This window comes from Cyrtonyx montezumae, unplaced genomic scaffold (assembly GCF_038088225.1).
Source record: "Cyrtonyx montezumae isolate F1298 unplaced genomic scaffold, pur_monq_1.0 scaffold_19, whole genome shotgun sequence".
NCBI lineage: Eukaryota > Metazoa > Chordata > Aves > Galliformes > Odontophoridae > Cyrtonyx > Cyrtonyx montezumae.
The window spans coordinates 7300714-7319770 of NW_027071925.1; the positions used below are offsets into that span (position 1 = coordinate 7300714).

At 44.0% G+C, this 19057-nt stretch overlaps 1 protein-coding gene across 1 annotated transcript in view; it reads left to right on the plus strand.

Moving 5' to 3' along the window:
- Positions 1-1135: 1135 nt before the first annotated feature.
- TEX2 (testis expressed 2) overlaps positions 1136-19057 on the plus strand; it is a 36974-nt gene continuing 19052 nt past the window's right edge. The window contains exons 1-2 of the mRNA XM_065735522.1: positions 1136-1245; positions 16892-18546. Of these exons, the coding sequence (XP_065591594.1) occupies positions 16918-18546 (1629 nt within the window). The 5' untranslated portion in view covers positions 1136-1245; positions 16892-16917. The remainder of the gene's footprint in view (positions 1246-16891; positions 18547-19057) is intronic.

Genomic DNA, 19057 nt, shown 5'->3' on the forward strand with positions numbered 1-19057 from the left:
ATTCTTTTTCTCTTGTGGTCAGGCCTTTCAGGGCACGTGTTGCCTAAGTTAGGTGCTACGGAGGGTACAAAAAGCTTCAGGACTTCTCGTGGATTGCTCACAGTTTAACACAGCTGAAAACAAACCTTTGGTCAGTCTCAGCCCTAGCTTCTGTTCCTGCAGGGAAAACCTCCTATAAAGAAAACAACCATTATCTTATCTTCAAACTATGGAAACACTAATACCAGCTCTGTATAATGATTCAACGGCCTGCCTATTTACTATGAGAGCTGTAAAAACAAACCTAAGCTAGATGACTGAGTACATTTTTACATCTCTTTAAACAGAATGTTACATTTTTAACTGAAAAAAAAATGACTGCATCATAATGTGTGGAATGATGACCTCACAGCACAGTCTGATGGGTTCCTTCGGCTCAGGTGAGAGCCCACAGCTCGAGGATCTGCCCTCCATTTGGTGGGCTCGGCCCTCTCTGCACCACAACGTTGCACGTTGGCCAGCAAATAAATTACCTTTGGCTTCCTCACCACAAGATTGTGTAGGATTTTTCAAGTTTTTATTCAAACTTGAATTATTAAAGAGAAGCGGAGTGAGGAGAGCTGTCACAGCCCCATTAATCCACGGAACGGCTCCAGAAGCTGAGGGCAGCGTCAGTCCGACCCACTGAAGGTACTGTAATCTCGTTATTAACAGTTCCCAAAAGCGAGAGCGACAGTGTACGGGGAAGAAGCAGCGGCTGGGCTGCGGTGTTTTATTGCATGAGGCCGTTACAAGAACAAAACCCTTCGGCAAGAGGAATTAATTTTTTCTCCTCAGCCAGCTGCAGACCGAGAAACACGAAGCGCGCATGAAACGCGCTCAGCCACGGTGTGTTTCCCAAAGGCCGGTCGTTTGGATAGCGCATTGCGAGCGTCCGCATGCTGTTCTGACACAGAACTTCATTCTGCCTGCTTTCCCGCCGGCAGCAGCAGCAGCAACGAAACGACGCGCTCGGACAACACCGCGCCCGGCCCCGGCCCCGGCCCCGCTGCCGCCCTGCCAGGCCGCGGCCCGCCCCGCCCCGCCTCCCCCCGCCCCTCCGGCCGGCGCTGCGGCGGCTCCGGCAGGCCCGGCCCACCGCGGGGCCCGGATTGGCGGTGCCGGGCAGCTCCGCCGCTCCTCCTCCCCTCGCTGCCGCCCGGCGCGGCGCTGGAGGCGCGGGCCGCGGGACGCCGGGGCCGCGCCGGGCAGTGCCATGAGCCGCGGGTAAGGTAAGCGAGCGGGCCGGGCCGGGCCGGGCCCCGCAGCGCAGCGCAGCCTCGGCCCGCTCCGCTGCACCGCTCCGCTGCACCGCTCCGCACCGCCGGGCCGGGAAACGCCGCCGTAGCGCTCGGACTGAGAGCTCGTCGGGGTGCGGGCGGTGAGGGAAGGCCGGGCCCGGGGCAGGGCGGGGCTGAGCCGGGGCCGAGGGCGGCGGGGAGGGGCCGTGCCGATGGGCTCTCTTCCCCCTCCTCTCCCCGGGCTCGGGCCGCTCCCGGCTGCGGGCCGGTGCCTTTGGGTGAGCCGCTCCGGGCTGAGCGCGGTTATTTGTGCCGTTGTCGGGCGCGGGTCGGCGGGATGCGGTTACTGCCGGCGGTGGCTGAGGTAGAAGCGATACCTTAAAAGCGGGCGGCAAAGTAAGGCGTGTTCCTGGTGGGGATGGAGTGGAGAGAGTTTGTCTGTCTGTCACCTCGAATTGTTCCCTTTTCTTGTCCTTGGTGTCGGCGTTTCAGCTCCTGAGCCTCTTTTAATTGTCAGTGCGATTGTGTTTTAGCTCTCTGTTGCAGCTCAGTGTCATTTCGTCATGTGCTGAAGTTGCTTCTAGATGTCTGTGCTCAACTTTTTGATGGGAGTGTTTGTCAGTGAGTGTCTCAAGGAGCTGCTGCTGTCATTCGGGCAGTTCAGTGCGGCTGAAATGAAACTTCTGTAACTCTCCCATTGTAACTGTGAGGGAAATCGCGGTGAGTCTGGAATGCTGTTAAGATGCTTTGTCATACTCTGTCTTCGCACAACTGCTCTGTCAAGATGTTCTGGATTGCAGAACTCAGGGAAACATGGCAGTTTCACAATCTCAGGGCTCTGTTTGGAATTCATAGTTACTGTATTCCTAATCTGAATAAAATTCAGTACTTGCTTTCAGTTTTCTCTGAATTGGTGTTGAATTAGAGATAAAAGCACTTTAACTTAAGCAGAAGAAAGTAAGCTAACACTTCTGGTGTTAGAATTGGCTTTAAAGTCTCACGTTCATTTGTAATATATGAGAGGTTATTGTTGTGATGGCCTTTAAAGCTGATCCAACGCGCTGCCCTGCTGCGGGTGGCATGGTATTGACTCTCCTCGTTGGTGCTGAGGTGTGAGGTAGTGCTTCTGAGCAGGGGTGAGTAAGGAGCTTTGTCTTTTGAGCATAAGAACAAAAAGATAATCCTGTGCTCAAAGGCGTCTTTTGTTGGACCCTGTGTGTTGTGTCAGTGAGCTCAGTGCTCCTCTGGGAGACTTCGCTTTTGCTCTGTGCGAAGAATTTCTTTCAGTGACCTGTGTTAATTTTATTTTAGAAGAAAATCCATTAGTGAAATCCAAGTAGACATCTTGAGGAAGTTTATAGTGCTGTGAAGGATGTTTATTAGTTGCTTACTTCGTTTAGTTTGGATGATAACATTGTTTAGTAGCTTCAAGTATTGATGGCAAACAGTAATTCATAAGTAAATGAAGTCTAAGGTGCCTGTATTATAAACTAAGGGATGTGAAGCCAGAAACATAAGCAGAATGTTTAATGCAAGTAATTTCCCTTTTATGCCATAAGTGTAAATAAAGCATTGTGTGATAGTGAAAGTTGCCAGTAAAAATGGGCGAAGTAACAAGAATAACCTTAACATCACGTTGGTAGACACTGAGATTGTGCTGCTCTAAGCTCACCTCTCTGTGCTAAGTGAACCTGATCCGTTGGGTGAAATCAGAGTAAAGAAATCACTTGCAGCATGGCTGGGAGGCAACTGACGTTGTGTTGTGTGGGGTGGGCAGATGATCAGCTGGGAGTGCAGTGCTGGATGTACAATAAAGGCACTTTTCCTGTGATGGTGCTCCCCTGTCCTGTTCTGTACGGTGCTGAGGACCAAGCCTTAGCCTGCCATGGCCCAGGAGATCTGAACTTGTGGTATGGAGTGTAACTGGTGGGGTAGGCTATGGCTGCCCAGGAGCTGAAGGATGAAGCTTCTCAGTTAAGATTAGTCACAAGTTTCAAGGGAATGAAGAATAAGTTGAGTAAATTTGGTCCTATGTACATTTGTGTGGAGCTTGGAAAAATCTCTTATCTCTGTATTTTTCTTCTTTTCCGTTGGCAAGCTAGAAATGTTGATATCAGATACCCACAGTTAAGTGGTAGTGTTAATTCAGTGTGCTCTGAAACATTTATCTTTGAATAAAGGCATTATGTTCTGGAAATCCTTACTGCCCAAAGTGAATCAATTAGATGACAGTGTATGTTGGAAAAGGAGAGTGTAATGTAGGCTGAGAGATTAGTGAAGTAAAGATAAGAGTTAATGCTGTGAGCTTTCATGAGCACATACTAGGTACTGGAAGAGCCATAATATATTCCGAGTAGAAATGTACTCTAGAAATGCATAAGGATGCCATGTGTGGCCAATAAAGGGAATGAACAATGACTTTTCTTACTCTAGGTAATGTAAAGTGAATGCTAGAAAGAATGCCCTGTGATTTCAAGGGGACAGGTGATGGAACAGTAAAATACCAAGAACGATGCTGCGTGTAGGGGCTGATGAAGAATGTGGCACTTAAGGAGCAAATGGGGGAGTTAAGTAAGGCAGTGCTGGCTTTGTGCAGGGAGCAGTGAAAGACCTGTTCAAAGAAAAGCCTCTGTACAAAGTTGTCTGAACTTTCATGTACTCTCTCACAATGACACCCGAGAGCTCTGAAGGTCAGAGCCAGCCCTGCAACATTCCGCACAACTAACCTCTTTGTGGGGTCCTCCCCTTGATAGAGTTGGCCCTGTTGAGCAAGAGATTGGACCCGAATGACTCCAGACTTCCTTTTAAGCACAAATTATTCTGTGATTCTACAGAAGTGCTGTAGAGAAGAAATGACAAGCATAAATGTAACTTCCATGCTCTGTTGGGCAACATCTCTGCCAGATTTTAATATTTCAGGTAATAAGCAAGTTTATTGTATTTTAAGCTTTCACTTATGTTTCTGGAGGAAGCATCAATCTGCTTGCAGTGGCACATGGCATCAGCAAAGCCTATGCATAAAACACTTCATTTTTCCAAGGTGCTCTATGATGATTGAAAAAAGATACTTCTCTATAGAGCTTGTATTTCAAGAGACAGCAACGACTAAATGAAGGCAATAGTGAGAAAATATGGGCAGGCAGTGATTTTTAGTGTATTAATGGTACAACTATTAAGCTTTTTTAAGGCATTATGACAAAGGAGAGACTTCAAAAGAATTTGATGGAGGGCAATTTAGTGGCTCTATTGATTTTTAGTAGATTCAGTTCCTTTAGTCTAATTCTCCTATTCACTGCCTTTTTGTGTGTGGAAGGAGCTTATTTTCCAAAGGCCTTTTTGGCTATTAGTGCTTTCCAACTACTTCAACCTCTTCCTGGGTTTGACTGAGCTCAGTTGGTATGAGGGCTGCCTCCTGGGGAGCAGGCTCTTCTCTCTTGCCCAGTGACAATGCCTCCAGCCCAACAGCCAGAGAATTTGACTTAAGGGAGCAAAGGCAGGACTGCTAAGCAGTGTTGTCTGTCCCTCAGAAAGAGCAACAGTTACAGCTGTCAGAAGCACTGCTGAGGCCAGGCTCAGAATTTTGAAGTCAGAAAGTTAATTAATGGTCAAGATGCCATTATGACTTGAGGCAACAAAACATGAAGGTTTTGTACCACATGGCTATGCCTCTGTGTGCCCGTTCACACAGAGGTGATTGGGGATTTATAACCATCTGAAGAGTCAGCACTTGGATGTGGTGTTCCTCAGAGGTGGATGGAGCTGCCTGCGTTTGGGCCAAGCTCTGCATAGGTCCAAATGAGCCTGCTTAATTAACAAATGAAATGTAAAACCTTTTAAGGTGGCATTCAAGTTCTTTTGCACAGTTCATTTATTGAATAGCTCTGTACTAGAGGCTGCAATATGTTAACTTAATTTCCTGAATTTTGAGCATGCTTCTTGAGCAAAAAAGCCCTGCCTTTGGCGAGCACAGTAAGCAGACGTCCGTTGTAGCATGGCTTCCAGTTGGACCAGTTGTGTAATGCATGACTTGCCTGGGCTGCTGGTCCCACTGCCCTGGCTCTCTGCAGCTTCTGTGGTCTGTTGTCTTGCCTTCCTGCTCATCATAATTCATAGCTTTCTGTTTTTCACCTTTCTCCCCAGTCTGCTTTAACTCTGTCCTCTCCAAAAAGCAAGGTGTGCTGCTGTGCTGTGCAGAAACCAAATCTACCTGGCATGAGGGTTAGTGCTCAAGAAGAGAAGGTGACTGAGGCATGCGGGATGGCAGGATCAATAAAGCATAGTAAACAGTGGTGTTTTCCCATAAGAGCCAGGAGGGTAGCACAAATGAATTGTTGTATGAACTGGGCTTTAATATTCATTACCTAGTGGCTCTGTGGTTTGTAAACTGTTCTGCCCTCTGACCTTGATGGCGTTGGATGACAAGAACGTGGCAAAAGTGTCCCTTGGTGCTGGTGCAAGTATTGGGTATCTTGGACAGCTTGTTCCTGTCGGTGGTGGATTCTTACCCTGAAGCTGTGAGAAGATGGGACGGGCAAGCTCAAAAGAGGATCTCTGAAAAGAGTATTTAAAGGTTTATTCAGGATTTAGGACATGCTTCTAACAGATCTGAGTCCTAAAAATTGGTATATTGGGTTTAAGTAGCTTCTGTGGAAGACTGAGAGCTCTAAGACTGTAGGTCTTATTCTGGATTCCAAGTGCTGTGTTTAACGTCAGTTCTAGAATAGGACTGTGGAAATACTGGCACGGAGCAGGCTGCTGTCTGCCTTTGACACTGGAAGTTTCAGGGCAGAACATGGCAGACTGAAACATGTGAGCTGAAATGAAGTTATGGTCTGAAATTTAATAGCTGCAAAAATCATTTTGTGTCATTGGAAGTCAGGTTTAAGACAGAAGGAATAATAATGTTTTATGATCCCAAACACAGGCTGGAAGAATGAGGCTTCTGTGAGAGGAAGGGAGGTCGTCATGCTCAGCACTGTGGTAGTTTGGCTGGGAAACAGTGCCTGACATGTGATGCTGACAGCAGACAGTGGGAGCTGCTGGCTGGGTTTGGCTCACAGTATCCTCTAGTTGAGGCTGGAAATCGTGCAACCTATTTCACATTCTGTCCCAATACTCCTGTGTTATGTGTGGGGCTGAATGCGTACGTAAATGTGTTTAGGTAGTAAATAAAAAGATCCATGTACTACTCCTCTGGTTTGTAACTGCTGTGAAGTTTGATAAGGCTTATCGTTCTGAGACCTTCCCAGAGGCAGTTCTTGTCAAAGTGCTTCCACACATCCTCCTGTGTGACTTGGATTGAAGTATTAAATGAACTGGGAAAAGAGGAGAAGAAGAACAGGAGATGATCTGTCATCTCAAAAGTGAGTTGGTTAGTGATGGCTTGGCCAGGTCTTTAATAATAATCCTTCTGAGCAAATGCATGGCAACTCTTGCACTTTTAGGAAAATGGTAACACTACTGCTACTCATTTTATTACGTGTGTGAGTTGTGCAAGGTGTAGATGGAGAAAGGAGCAGTTGTACATAACAACCATCTCCTGTTCTGTGATTCCAGTTACTGTGCCCTTTACAACAGCAGGTCTCCTTTTCCAGGATGCTGTAACACTGCCCAGAGGTTGAAGACCTTGGTTTCTTTCATTGTGAAGCTTTGAGGATTGGTAGCTCTTCTTGAGTGTTGGATAGATGTTATATATGTATGATTTCTTTTGGGACCACTTTTCAGTGTCATTTCTGGTAGCCAGATATTTAAAATTCTAGCTAGGTGTTTTTATTTCTTTCTTTTTTAAAAGCTCAAAATTAAGATGATAAAGTGTAAATGGCTGCACTGCACTGTAGGTGTTGTTTTAGTACTTTACTTTCACGGTGTGTTTGTGTGTGTGTGTATATATACATATATATAATCTGCTTCTTGCATACAAGCAGTGTATTTACTACTTAAGCTTGAATTACTATTTACTACTTAAAGCTACGTGATGGAGAGGAGCTGGTCTCACTGTGTGGTGGCGGATGCAAGGTGAAAAGATTTCCTTTACACCTCTGGGTTTCCACTTGCACTGCTCTTCAGTTTCCCCCAAAAGAGCACCCAGGCTGCTCTCTGAACACTTAGCTATATATAGCAGGGCAGAGGCAGCCCTCATTACTCAGTTACTCAGCCATCAGCTGCTTGCCACCCCGACCTGGAAGGCTGGCACAGCTGACACCTGTGCTTGGCTTCCCTGACTTGACTGCTCACTAATTAAAAGCTCTCTTAAGTGACTTCACCCCTGCTGTATGGGGATGTGTGAGGAAGTGAGTACGTATGCACTTGCTGAATTATTAACATATGTAATGTAGAGTTTGTACAGCTGATTGACTCTGTTTAACAAAACAGTGTGGGGTAAATGTGTTAAGTGTATACAAACATTGCCCTGTGTCTGAAATGAGCACTGCCTGCACAACACCATGAGTGAAGAAGGCAGGATGTGGCTCAGAGACAGATATTTCCCTTTGCCTTTTGGAGTCCATCTGGTGGCTTTCTGTTCTTTTATCTTGCAGTAAATCGAGACCTTAATGCTGATGACCTAAAATTAATTTCCCTGCAGCTACTTGAATGGTGCTTTTTCTGTGAATGTGCACACACAAAATGTAATCCACGTACAGGGGAGAGCATTGGTTCTTAGTTTTTCTCGTGTAGGTGAGAAGATAGACATTATGCCTGCAGTAGCAGAAACTTCTATGTTGTTGAGGTCATTGGCAGCTTTTGTTAGATAAAAATAACTAGGGTAGTACCTGTTTATTGGATAGCAAATACAGGCTGAGAAAAGGATGATTGTAGTCCTTAAAAAAAAAAAAAGCTGTAAAGAAGAGTGAGGCTGCATGAGTACTAGCTGAATTTAAAGTAGAGCTGGGGCTCTTCTTGAAAATGATTAGTAAAAAAAGAAGCTATTTTCTCAATCTTGCGTTATTCGTCCTGCAGGCAGCCGTGGAATCTGAGCACGCGTGGCCCTGAGGCACTGTCTGTCTGCTCTTGCTGTTTTCAGCTGCTGGCTTTGTCACATGGGGACCTGGAGGCAGCTTCCTCCATTCCCACTTACGGAGGCAGGACCTGCAGCTCCATGTGCAGCAGGTCAGGGCTCCTGAGCACCTCTCTGAGATACAAAGGCATGGAGGACCTGATCTACCTGAGCTCTGACTGCCCCTTGGGAGAAGGGCCTGCATCTGCCTGTGTGTTTGATGGAGTGAAATACACCTGTAGGAACAAATAATTGCTGAAAGGAATGAGTAATGACTGTGTCATTTCCAAAGGTCAATAATGCAGAAAACTACTTTTCACCAGGGGGAGGGAGAGCACTTTGCAAACTTGAGAAAGTGGTAACTAACTTGAACCTTTTAGAAAGCTCTGATTTTTGCCCTAGGTTCAGGGCCACGTAGGTGCTGTGGAGAAGGAGGATGCTTCTGTATTCCTTCCAGGCTTGTTTTATTTACTTCTTTTGAGACTTAACATGACAGAGCATCTTTCTAAGGGTGTTACCAGTACTTAAAGTTCTGAGAGAGAAAATTGGAGTAGGAAGGATCTTCTCATGGTTTTGTTGTGTCAGGGTGTGAGCAGAAGGGCTCTGAGTACCAGTCTGTCATCACAGTATGCTGATTTTTTTCCTTATGACAAATGCAGTGCCTTTATATTGTCATTTCTGTGATAAGATTCTGTTAATTCAGATTACTTGCCAAGTTGTTTTTCTGTGATGTTTCTATCTGCCATAGTTTCTTAGCAATTAAGATTAAAAAAATATTTTGTGGGAGGTGCTCATCATTTTCTGACTCAGTTGATTTCAATGAGAATCAAGCTTGTGAAGCAGCTGTTACACTCAGGCAGTCTGTAATTGACCTATAATATACTGCAATTAAAATGTATCTCAGCTTTTGGAAATACAAATTACTCCAATCAGGCTTTGGGGCGGAAAGCTTAATACGTTAGGCTGATACATTAACTATTGCTGTGTTTTGGAGGGGAGTGCAAATCAAGGCAGAGGCCTTTGCTGTTCTGTCCTGGCTTTGGCAGTGGTTTCCTTCATGTTCTAGAGAGCAAAGTCCAGGGAAGATTCTTGCCAACTTGTGTCAATTAGTTCACGCCTTGAAATGTCTAGGGTTATGAATACTGTGTGACAAATAGGAAAGCATGCATTTAAATGAGAACACAGCTGTAAGTGCTCTTGCCCTCTGCTTCCTTTGCCTTAAATGCTTATGTGGAAGTTGTCACATACTGGGTGCCCGCAAGAGAATGGTGGGGAATGCTGTGGTGCCTTCTGAGCTTTGTGTTCTCTGTGTGCATCGCTCGCAATCTAGTATTGGGAAGCTGCAGTAGTGCTCAACTTCTGCATTTCAGTTTCCAAGTATTCAGATTGAATAGAAATGTGAATGAAGCAAAGTGAATGTTTCCTTACCAGAGAGAGGGGCCTGGTACTTGCTGCTTCTGTGCAGAGTTGGATGTGTTGCTTTCCTGCTCATTTTAAGGACAGGACTCGTCAGAGTTATCTTTACCCTCTGTTAATCTTCTACAGCTCTTTCTATGAACGAGAAGTCAGAAGAATTGGAAGTGTAGAGCTGTTACTGCTAGCTTTCTGCATACTGTGTGCTAGAATGAGATGGGCTGTCATCTTCAGCAGGTTAAGTCTGCTGTTGCCCTTTTCTAAGTTAGCAGATTCTGTATGATCTTATTAGTTTGAAGCACTGTGTGATCACTGATCTCCAGCGAGGTAACAAGAATTTTTCTTGCTCCCCTTACAACCTTAAAACTCCAAATAATGTGATTACCTGCACAGGTTCTTGAAAGAAGCCTGGAAATCTAGTCTGCAAACCATTTCCTTCCCAAATCGGATCATGCAGAGCTTTATTTGGTCACATGCTACTGATGTATGCTGCTTGTCTTTGCTGTTTCCAGGCAGCATGAGTTGCTGCAGATACCCTCACTGGCTTGTCCTCACACCCAGTGGGCAGGGCTGCTCAGGGGGTGGCTGAACAGGGCTGTTGGCCTCTCCTAGCTGAAGTACCTGAACTGGGAAGAACAATTTAAGAACTAAAACCAATCTTGCAGAACACGCTGGCTTTTGGTTTGAATTACTGCTGAATTCCTTTTGTTCCACCACTTCTCAAACCCTGAAAAATCACAGCTCTGAGATGACTAGATGTGAAGATGTGCTGTTAGTGACCTTTTTCTTTGGAGCCCTCCGGGGATTACATTTTCAGACTTCTGAGAAATTCTGGTCTGCCCTGTCTGGAAAGCATTTTTTTTCTTTCTTTTTTTTTTTTTTTGCATTCATCAAAGTCTGTTCTTGCTTCCCGTGGGAAGGTGAGCTGGAAGGAAGGAGGCCTGTGTAACCAGAACCCCCACTCTCTGTAGCCCTCTCTTTTAATGGCCATACCTTGCTATGTACTTCTGAGTGCTATAGGTTAATGAACTTCTCCATTTGAGTGCAACTTCCTTTGTACATTTGGACACCTCTTTATTTGTGTATTTCTAAGGCAGGTGCCGCCCTCTTCCTTCCCATGCAAAATGGGAACTTTCTGTATGAAGCCTGGCATTACTTACTTGTCCTTCTTTATTTTTTTCTGCCAAGTTGAAAAAATACCACTAGAGTTGGAGGATGAAAGATCAGAGAGCAGCCCATCCTCAGCTAAATGACAACGTTGTGCCTGGGGCATGCCGTGGTCCCGGGCACCTGAAGGCATCTGTGCTTCTTTTGAGAAGAGGAAGGAGGCAGTGAGGAAAGGGGAGAAGGTACCACACCACAGATCTTTCAAGAGATGCACCCTAACAATACATGAGTTTGTTTGGTTTGGTATAATAGACAATGTGAGATTTTTTATTTTTATTTTTTGTACGTTAGTGAAATGAATGTAAGTGCAAAGTTCTTGAGCACTCGCTTGTTACCTGTGTGCAATTCCTCCTGCGGATGCACATTTGGATTGTTGGGAAAGATGAGTGTAGCACAAACTGGTAAACCCTTTTTGATTGAGTATTCAGAGCAGCCTGTTTCTCTGTAAGTCACTTAGTGACGTTTCCCCCTACGTTTTTTATAGTGACCTTTGATTTAATCACTGATGTGGGCAGCATTCTTGACTGTGGACTAATCCAAAGGGGTTTTAGATAATCTTTCATCAGATTAATGAGGAGTGGATTCTTTGTTCTCCCCAGTGAGTTAAGGAGAGAGTTAGTGCTGCAAAAATTAATGCTATCCCTCAGCATTGCCCTCTCAAGATGTAATTTTTGGGGTGTAAATCTTTTTGAAGTTCTGTGTCTTTGAAGGAGCATGGTTTAGTGAGAGCTATTGGTGATAGGATGGTTGGACTGGATGATCTTGAGGTCTTTTCCAACCATTGTGATTCTACCATTCTAAAGATGTGCAGCTTCTGCTGTACTGATAGTTCAGATTTGTTCTCTCCTCCCTTTTAGAAAAGGTCAGATGCAGCGGTTCTGTGTTTAGTGCTCTGGACTGCATGCCCTCTTTTGGTGGGCTAGCTTTGTCTCATGCTGTGGTGGACTTGCTGCTGGCCCCGTGCTTCATCTAGAGCCAACGTGAGTTGCTGTGGCTGCTGGGGCTGAGGCTTGCTTCTGTTGTCTGGTAGCACAGGCATCTCTCTGTGAGTGGGACCCAAGGCCGTGGGCTGCAAGAAAACTGTGCTTTGGGTTAACCTTTCTTCTCTCATTTCAAATGTTCTGTTTCTTGTAAATGGTGTTTCGCATCAGATTTGAGAATAGCATTTAGCAGAGCAGAAGAAGATAATGTTTTCTGGGTTTTTGGGCAGCTTCAAACTGCTTCCTCTTCTGTTTGTTGAAGTTAAACTCTGGTGCAGCTTCATGAAGTTCTTGATGCGAGTGCTATGTCATGGAAGGAGGGTGTGGCAGAGGAGTAAGTAATCTTTTATTGGAGGTGGCAGAGAAGCTAACAGGGCAGCTGACCTTTCTTGAGTCTTTGGGGAGAATGTTAAGATAGAACAGACCCGCTTAGCTAAAATTAAGCAATTTTTCTCTGTTCATTTTTGAAATGTTGTAGATAGGAGCTTGTAGGAAGGGCCTTATTAGTATTGCCTGTCTGCAAAATTACTGGGACTTTTATCAGACTATTTATTTGCCACTGCAATTTGTATTTGACCTTTCTGTCCTAGATTTTGGTAAATAACTCATCTTGCATCTCTGATATATAGTTCTTATTAGAAGTATTCTCACTAGTGGTACCTCTATATGAAAGATCTTAAGCAAAATTTCAAGTATTCCTTGGTATATCTAAACCTGGATTTTACTAACCCTAAATGCATTTGCATGAAAGATAGTCCTTCCTCTGTGAGGCTCAGAAAGAGCTCCTCTTTAGTTGTGATAACCTGGCTGACCTCTGTTAGAGGTGTGCTATGGAAGGTTTCTATGTATGTATTATGACATGTGGAGGGTGACACCACCTCTTTTGGCTGTGCAGGCTATTTGCTGTCATCCTGGTGTTGACTCCTGTTGAACACTGTATTCTTCCAGTAGTACTTGAATGATATATTTCTGTTTCTTCCAAGCCTGTCTTTCTCTATTTGTAACTCCAGATTTCCTATATGAAAGTTATACCATTCTTTATTCCTCTGTTTTTCTTGTTTGCATCTTAAAATCAGTTGCATTTGACTTGAAAGGGGAAGCAAAATGTTCTTCTTACTTGTCTTGAATGCAAGCTTCAAAGTATTAACTTCAGGTAACTGAATCCCTGACACACATTTCACAGGCTGATCATGTGATGGTAATTACCAACAGCTTGTATGTACTTCATTTAAAAGTAATGACTTGAGGATGTTAAAGGTGTTAGCCATGGAATACATTAACACATGGAGATTCTAGAGGAATTTCTTTTGAGGGAATAGGTGATTTGAATGGTGAGTGATGGAAAGGATGTTTGAAATTCAGTTTTGTATCTTCTTTTGTCTCTGACGGTATAAATGTGTTCAATGAGGTGAAATTTAAATGGCAGATAATGTTCTGTGAGCTGTGATCTCTGCTTCGTTGAGACCATTCTGGACTAAGTACATTGGAATTGGCCACAGCGGCAGCCTAAGAAGCCAAGTGTCTAAATCAGGACTGTGACCAATAGGATCACTAATACTTATGTTGTATTTTATGTTGACTTGAAATGAGACTTGTAGTTCTTAACAGAAGGAATTTTGTGTGATGTTTCAGAATTTTCTGTTACTTATTTTAAGTGAGTATTGAAAAATAGCAGCTCCCATATCTCAGTGCTGGAAAAAATAACCTGTAGGGACTTCAGTTAACTTGGCAAGGAGGAAATTAATGTTTTATGTAAAGCACTTCTTTTCTGATCTGTGTTTAACATCAGTGAGCCCTGAAAATAGCCTAGCAAGCTTTTGAACCTTGCTACAGATTTTTCCAAGGGTATTTCTGAGGGGAGATGCCCTTTCCCTTGGTGCAGATGTTGCGTTAAGTCGTGGCAGTGTGACTGGCATTGTTGGCCTGTTGCAATGTGTGAATTCTGTTACCCAATTCGCACTGTTTGTACATGTGAATGATTACGAAAAGCACTGAGTTGCTCTGCTCAGTTTTTTGTCCTTAGTTAATAAAAGTGGCCGAACTGAGCTGTGTATGGGGTGGATAAAATAAGCGTGGTGCATGTGACTTTGATCTGTTTCTTTAAGTTGGTTCCAACTTCGTTGCTTTGTGCATTGGATTAACCTCTTTCTAAATTGTTAGTGTGAAAATGCTTTGTTTTGTCTATAAAGTTGACAGTAGAGCTGTCTAAAGTAGGCAGTGCAGTGCCTTTTAAGTATCAGTGCTCATAACAGAAAACTTCCTTTTGCTAATGCAAATATATGACTGACTTAAACTCGTGAGTTGTGAGAGGTTATACAAACAGAAGCCAATTCAACCTGTTTTCATCTCTAAGGTGAGAACACGGGTTCTGAATCATTCTTACCTTCCTTGTTTTGCCTTGCCTGTTTCTTCTGTGCTCTGCCTGTTTCTTTCCAGGTGGGTACAGCAAGCAGGTAACTGTCCTTGTTAGTCAGGGAGCTCAGTGTAGCTTGCAGAGTCCTCACTGTGCTTTTGAAGGCCAAATGTATGATTAGCAGAAGACATCTGTACACGTGAATTGTTTAAAGTGTTATTGCTAGCTTGGAAGTGCATCAAAGTTTGGTTTACATGATGAGGAAACATTCAGCTGTGCTTTGTGAATGATGGAGGAGGGAGAAAATGCTCAGTTAAGCAGTCTAGGTGAACCTGATTGCAGCCTAGTTTGCAGACAGGACAGAAGTAGACTTATTCTGAGCACTGCTGTATACAGTATCTCTCTTGTTTGTGTGTATATGTATATTCTGTGGTCCCCTGATTGCTGATATCCTTCAAATCAGCAGTGGAGGTCCAAAGCTTTAGTTGTCTCTTGCAAGTAATCTGCTTTGTGAGCCTCATCCCACTTCCCCTGCACGTATGAGCTGCCTACCTGCTGTGACTGCAGCCAGAGATGCACATCGTAGGTCAGAACTTAGCACTGCCCACTAATAATACAGAGTTAAGATTACTCAAAAGAATTGTATGATAAATTTCTACTGCCATAGCCAGAAGTCACATGCTAGGAAAAATTATTGCAATAACTTCATTCCTTTTGAGTTCTCCCTGCACTGTAGGTTGAGCTTTTCTGTGGTCTGCTGGAAAAGCTGTAGTCTCTAATTGTTTGCCTTTGGCTGCATTGCTTCTGCTGTACAATATCTGTGTTAGAGAGCGGAATGGATGTAGACAGTACGTTCTGGATGTTGTGCACAACAGTGAATATACAAGTAATTAAGGTAGACAAATGTGAGTGCTTGGATAACTCTATAGATGTTCTCCCCACCCTTCCACTCTCAAGCTCTTGAAGTAAAATCTGACTTTTTCCTCCTCCTCATCAAAGCTGATTCTCATGAGACCTTTCTGTGCTGTGAGGGCGGAGATATGAGACAAATACAGAAACCTTCCCTCATTAATAGGCATCCCAATTAGTCATCCTCTGTGTAGTAAGAGCACATGTAATAACTCTGCTAAAAAGTGTCATGGCCTGAGTCAGACACGTGCTGCCCAACACCTGGTCTCTCTCTAGGTGTTCCTGTTTGTCAGGAGGTGAATTGCAGTGTGGTGACAATGTCATCCAGGTGGAAAACACATCCTCAGCCACTGCACTGCAGCAGTAGTTGTGCAGCTCTCTCGTTCCGCCCTGCAAAAGCATCCAATGCTCCAGCTTTTGTGGGGAAAGGAGTTATTTTCATAGCAGCCTCCTTCCCTTGCAGGTAAAAGTTCACGTTTTGAGCTGTTTGAAGCCTGAGCATCTAAGATTTAGTACTGACTGTTGCATGAATAAAACCATCTCTTTACATATTTAGAATCAATGCTGAAAACTAAGGCAGTAGGGCAGATGGACACGGTGTAGCTTTTCCAGAGCAGGGTCAGTAGAAGACTGAATTTCTGGAAGTATCCATGTAATCTGTGAGTGGTTGGTGTGGAATTGTCCCTGCAGATGGGGCCATGAGGTCCTTGGGCAGCAGGCAGTGGTTCTCCACAGCTGGGAAAGGTAAGTGTGGGAAAATAAAACGTGGAAGTAATGAGGAACTGTTGAGAAAGTACCAGCAAGATGAAGCAAGACTGAAAAGTACTGATTTGCTCAAATGGAAATGGTCATTTCTGGAAATCAATCCCCTCCACTGGAATACCACTCGGACTCTTGGACGAGGTGCTGAGTGGTGGATATCACAAAGTTAGCCCATTTGTGTGTGGGTTGAGGCTGCCAAAGCACAGGTATCATTGGGTCACGTTGGTTTTCTGCTGCCCTATTGATAGTGCTGATTTAAGAGCGTGTTTTTGAGAGACATAATTCATGGTATGGAAACGTGGTCAAGGTTGGGGAAATACTGTCTGATTGAGAATTTCCTTCCTTTCTGTGATAACTAGTTAATCGTGGTGCTAATTATTTTTTACTTGTTCAGGAAGCAGCAAAGTCTTTTTCACTGTTTGCTGTATGGAAGTAGGCTTTATCTGTTTCAGGTAATTAGCACTGCATTAGCACAGCATGGCAACTGGTCTTTAAACAAAGGTAATTACTGTGCAGCGTAAACATATTGTTAAGGCTCTATGCAAAAATGTGAATTTCTAGCTGAATTAAAAACAACACAAGTGTGCACTGAACTGACTAGAAGTCGACGTTTTCAAAAAGGGCAGTGAGAGTTCAGTGAGAAGAACACTGCCTCTGCTGAATGTCCTTACACATTCCTACAGCAAAACTGCTAGCAGTAAAAAACGCTTTGTCTTGTGCTGTATGTTAACTGAGGGACGTCTCACGTGTCCTGTTTGCTGAAGTCTGACGTGCTTTTGACAGCAGTTAGTTTGATACTGTTCACTGTTGAGGTGTTCGGATCTAACTCATCTTGCTGTACTAGTTTCTGCTCAGATACATTTGTGAAGGATATTTAGTCCTAAAATTCTTTCATTTAAGTAGATAATTTTATGTTCGATCAAGTTTTACTTTTAGTCTGAAAATCAAAAATGTGAAAAGACCACCTGAACTGTTGTACGTGTTTCTGTCCTTGCTTTACTTTATTTAAGACATAAAAACCTGCATTTAATGTGGCTTTACGTTTTCTTTACAGACTCTGACACATCTCTGGGACCTGCAATGACAAGTCAGAACAGTAGCCATGCAGAGAAAACTGGTGAGATGTCCTCAAAGCAGTCAGCACCAAAAGTGCAGGTCCAACGATCTGTCTCCCGAGAAACCATCACTATTCATTTCTCTGCATTTGGGAAGGAGGAAGAAGAGGAGGAAGAGGAGTTTAAGGAATTTCTTGATGAGGAACTAGATGACCAAAGCATTGTAACAGCACTTGAAGCCAAGGAAGACCTCTGCTTTGAGCATACCGGCCATGATTTTTCTGGTCCAGCTACCTCGCTTAACATGGCCAACTCTGCTTCGCTGCTGTCCTCATCACCTGCAGTTCTGCCAACTGCAGACACCGTAAAGCTGTTGGATTCTCCTTCCACATCCCAAGTACTCAGTGCAGTGCCACTAGTCCTGTCTCCCTCGTCACACTCGTGTCATACGTGTAGCTTATCGGGTGCATCACTACCTGTGGAACAGAAGGCCAGCGTGTCGTCTTCCCCGTCCTCGTCTCCTTCCAGATCAGTTGTCTGCTCTAGTGCATCATCCGCCGTTTCAAGCTCCAAGCCTTTTAAGGGTTTGGTCAAGTCACTGTCAACAGATGTGGAACCAAAAGAACCAACCCCGCCGATGAGACATAGACAGTTAATGAAAACCTTAGTGAAGTCTCTGTCTACAGACACTTCTAAACAAGAATCTGAAGCCGTGTCATACAGACCACCGGACTCAAAACTGAACTTGCACCTATTCAAACAGTTCACTCAGCCTCGAGCTACAGGTGGCGATTCAAAAACTGCCCCCTCATCTCCATTAACATCTCCCTCTGACACTCGTTCCTTTTTTAAAGTACCTGAAATGGAGGCTAAAATTGAAGATACTAAAAGACGCCTTTCTGAAGTAATCTATGAGCCTTTTCAGCTGCTCAGTAAAATAATGGGTGATGAAAGTAGTAGCCACAGGCCCAAAGCCTTATCTTCAAGTGCTTCAGAACTCTCAAACCTTTCAAGTTTGAATGGCCATTTGGAAAGCAATAACAACTACAGCATTAAGGAAGAGGAATGTGATTCTGAAGGGGACTTGTATGGAAGTGACTCTAACGTGAGTAAGAACGATCAGTCAAAAACAGCAGAGGAAAATGCAAAAGAGATGGAGACCAAAAGCTCTCAGTCTGCAAGCACAAAGGACGTGAGTTCAAAAACCTCGCTTGTACTTGAAAAATGTTCATTGTCTGCACTAGCAAGCAGAGAGGATGAGGAGTTTTGTGAACTTTATTCTGAAGACTTTTCCTTGATAGAGGATGAAAGCAAAACCGATAAGCATACTGAAACTTTGCTTGATCTCGAGATGACTGATGAAAATGGCATTATGCTCAGTAGTGAAGAGGAAAATAACCTGTATGTGCAGCAGCCTAAAGTACCAGTGAAAACTTTGTACTTCTTAACACTGTTAGTCTATGCTTACTTTATTATTCCTCTCCCTGGCTACTTAAGTGGACTCTTCTTTGGGATGGCCCTTGGATTTATGACGGCTGTCTGTGTGATTTGGCTGCTTACTCCACGTACTCATGAATATCTCAAATTTCATAAAAGTACGAAAAAGCAATGGAATACAGGAGCTCTAGACATCAAAGAACCTGAGATACTGAAGGTGAGCTCATGGTATTTTGTCTGTGTGTCTTATTTTGAGGCAGAGCAGTAAACTGGATATTCTGAAGTTGCGAGTGATCTGAATAACCACCTTTTGTGTTTGCAGTGTTTCTGTGGGGTCAGTTGGCCTTGAGGGTTGGATGCTGTAATGGTTTAGTGTTCAAGAATGTAGGTGGCTTCAATGTCCTTAAGGATTAGATGATTGAACAGTTAGGAATGGAGTAGAAAAGACAATTTTTGCTGGCTACACACAGAAATTGCATGCCTACCTATCTTGTGTTCCTTATTTTTCTTGACTTATGTGAGTTGCAGTCTATAATTTGTTGTTTTGAATGCAGACTGAGTGCATCCGTCTACCCACTGGATATCCGCACTGCTTATGTGTACAAATCTTGGCAAACTTTCAATTTTGTCCTTCGTTAATTGGGTGCTGAGATCCTGCAGATGAATTTGCTTTGATATATGAAAGTCGATGGAGATCCTGGTAGTTGTTGTTGGCTGCTGTTTGTTTC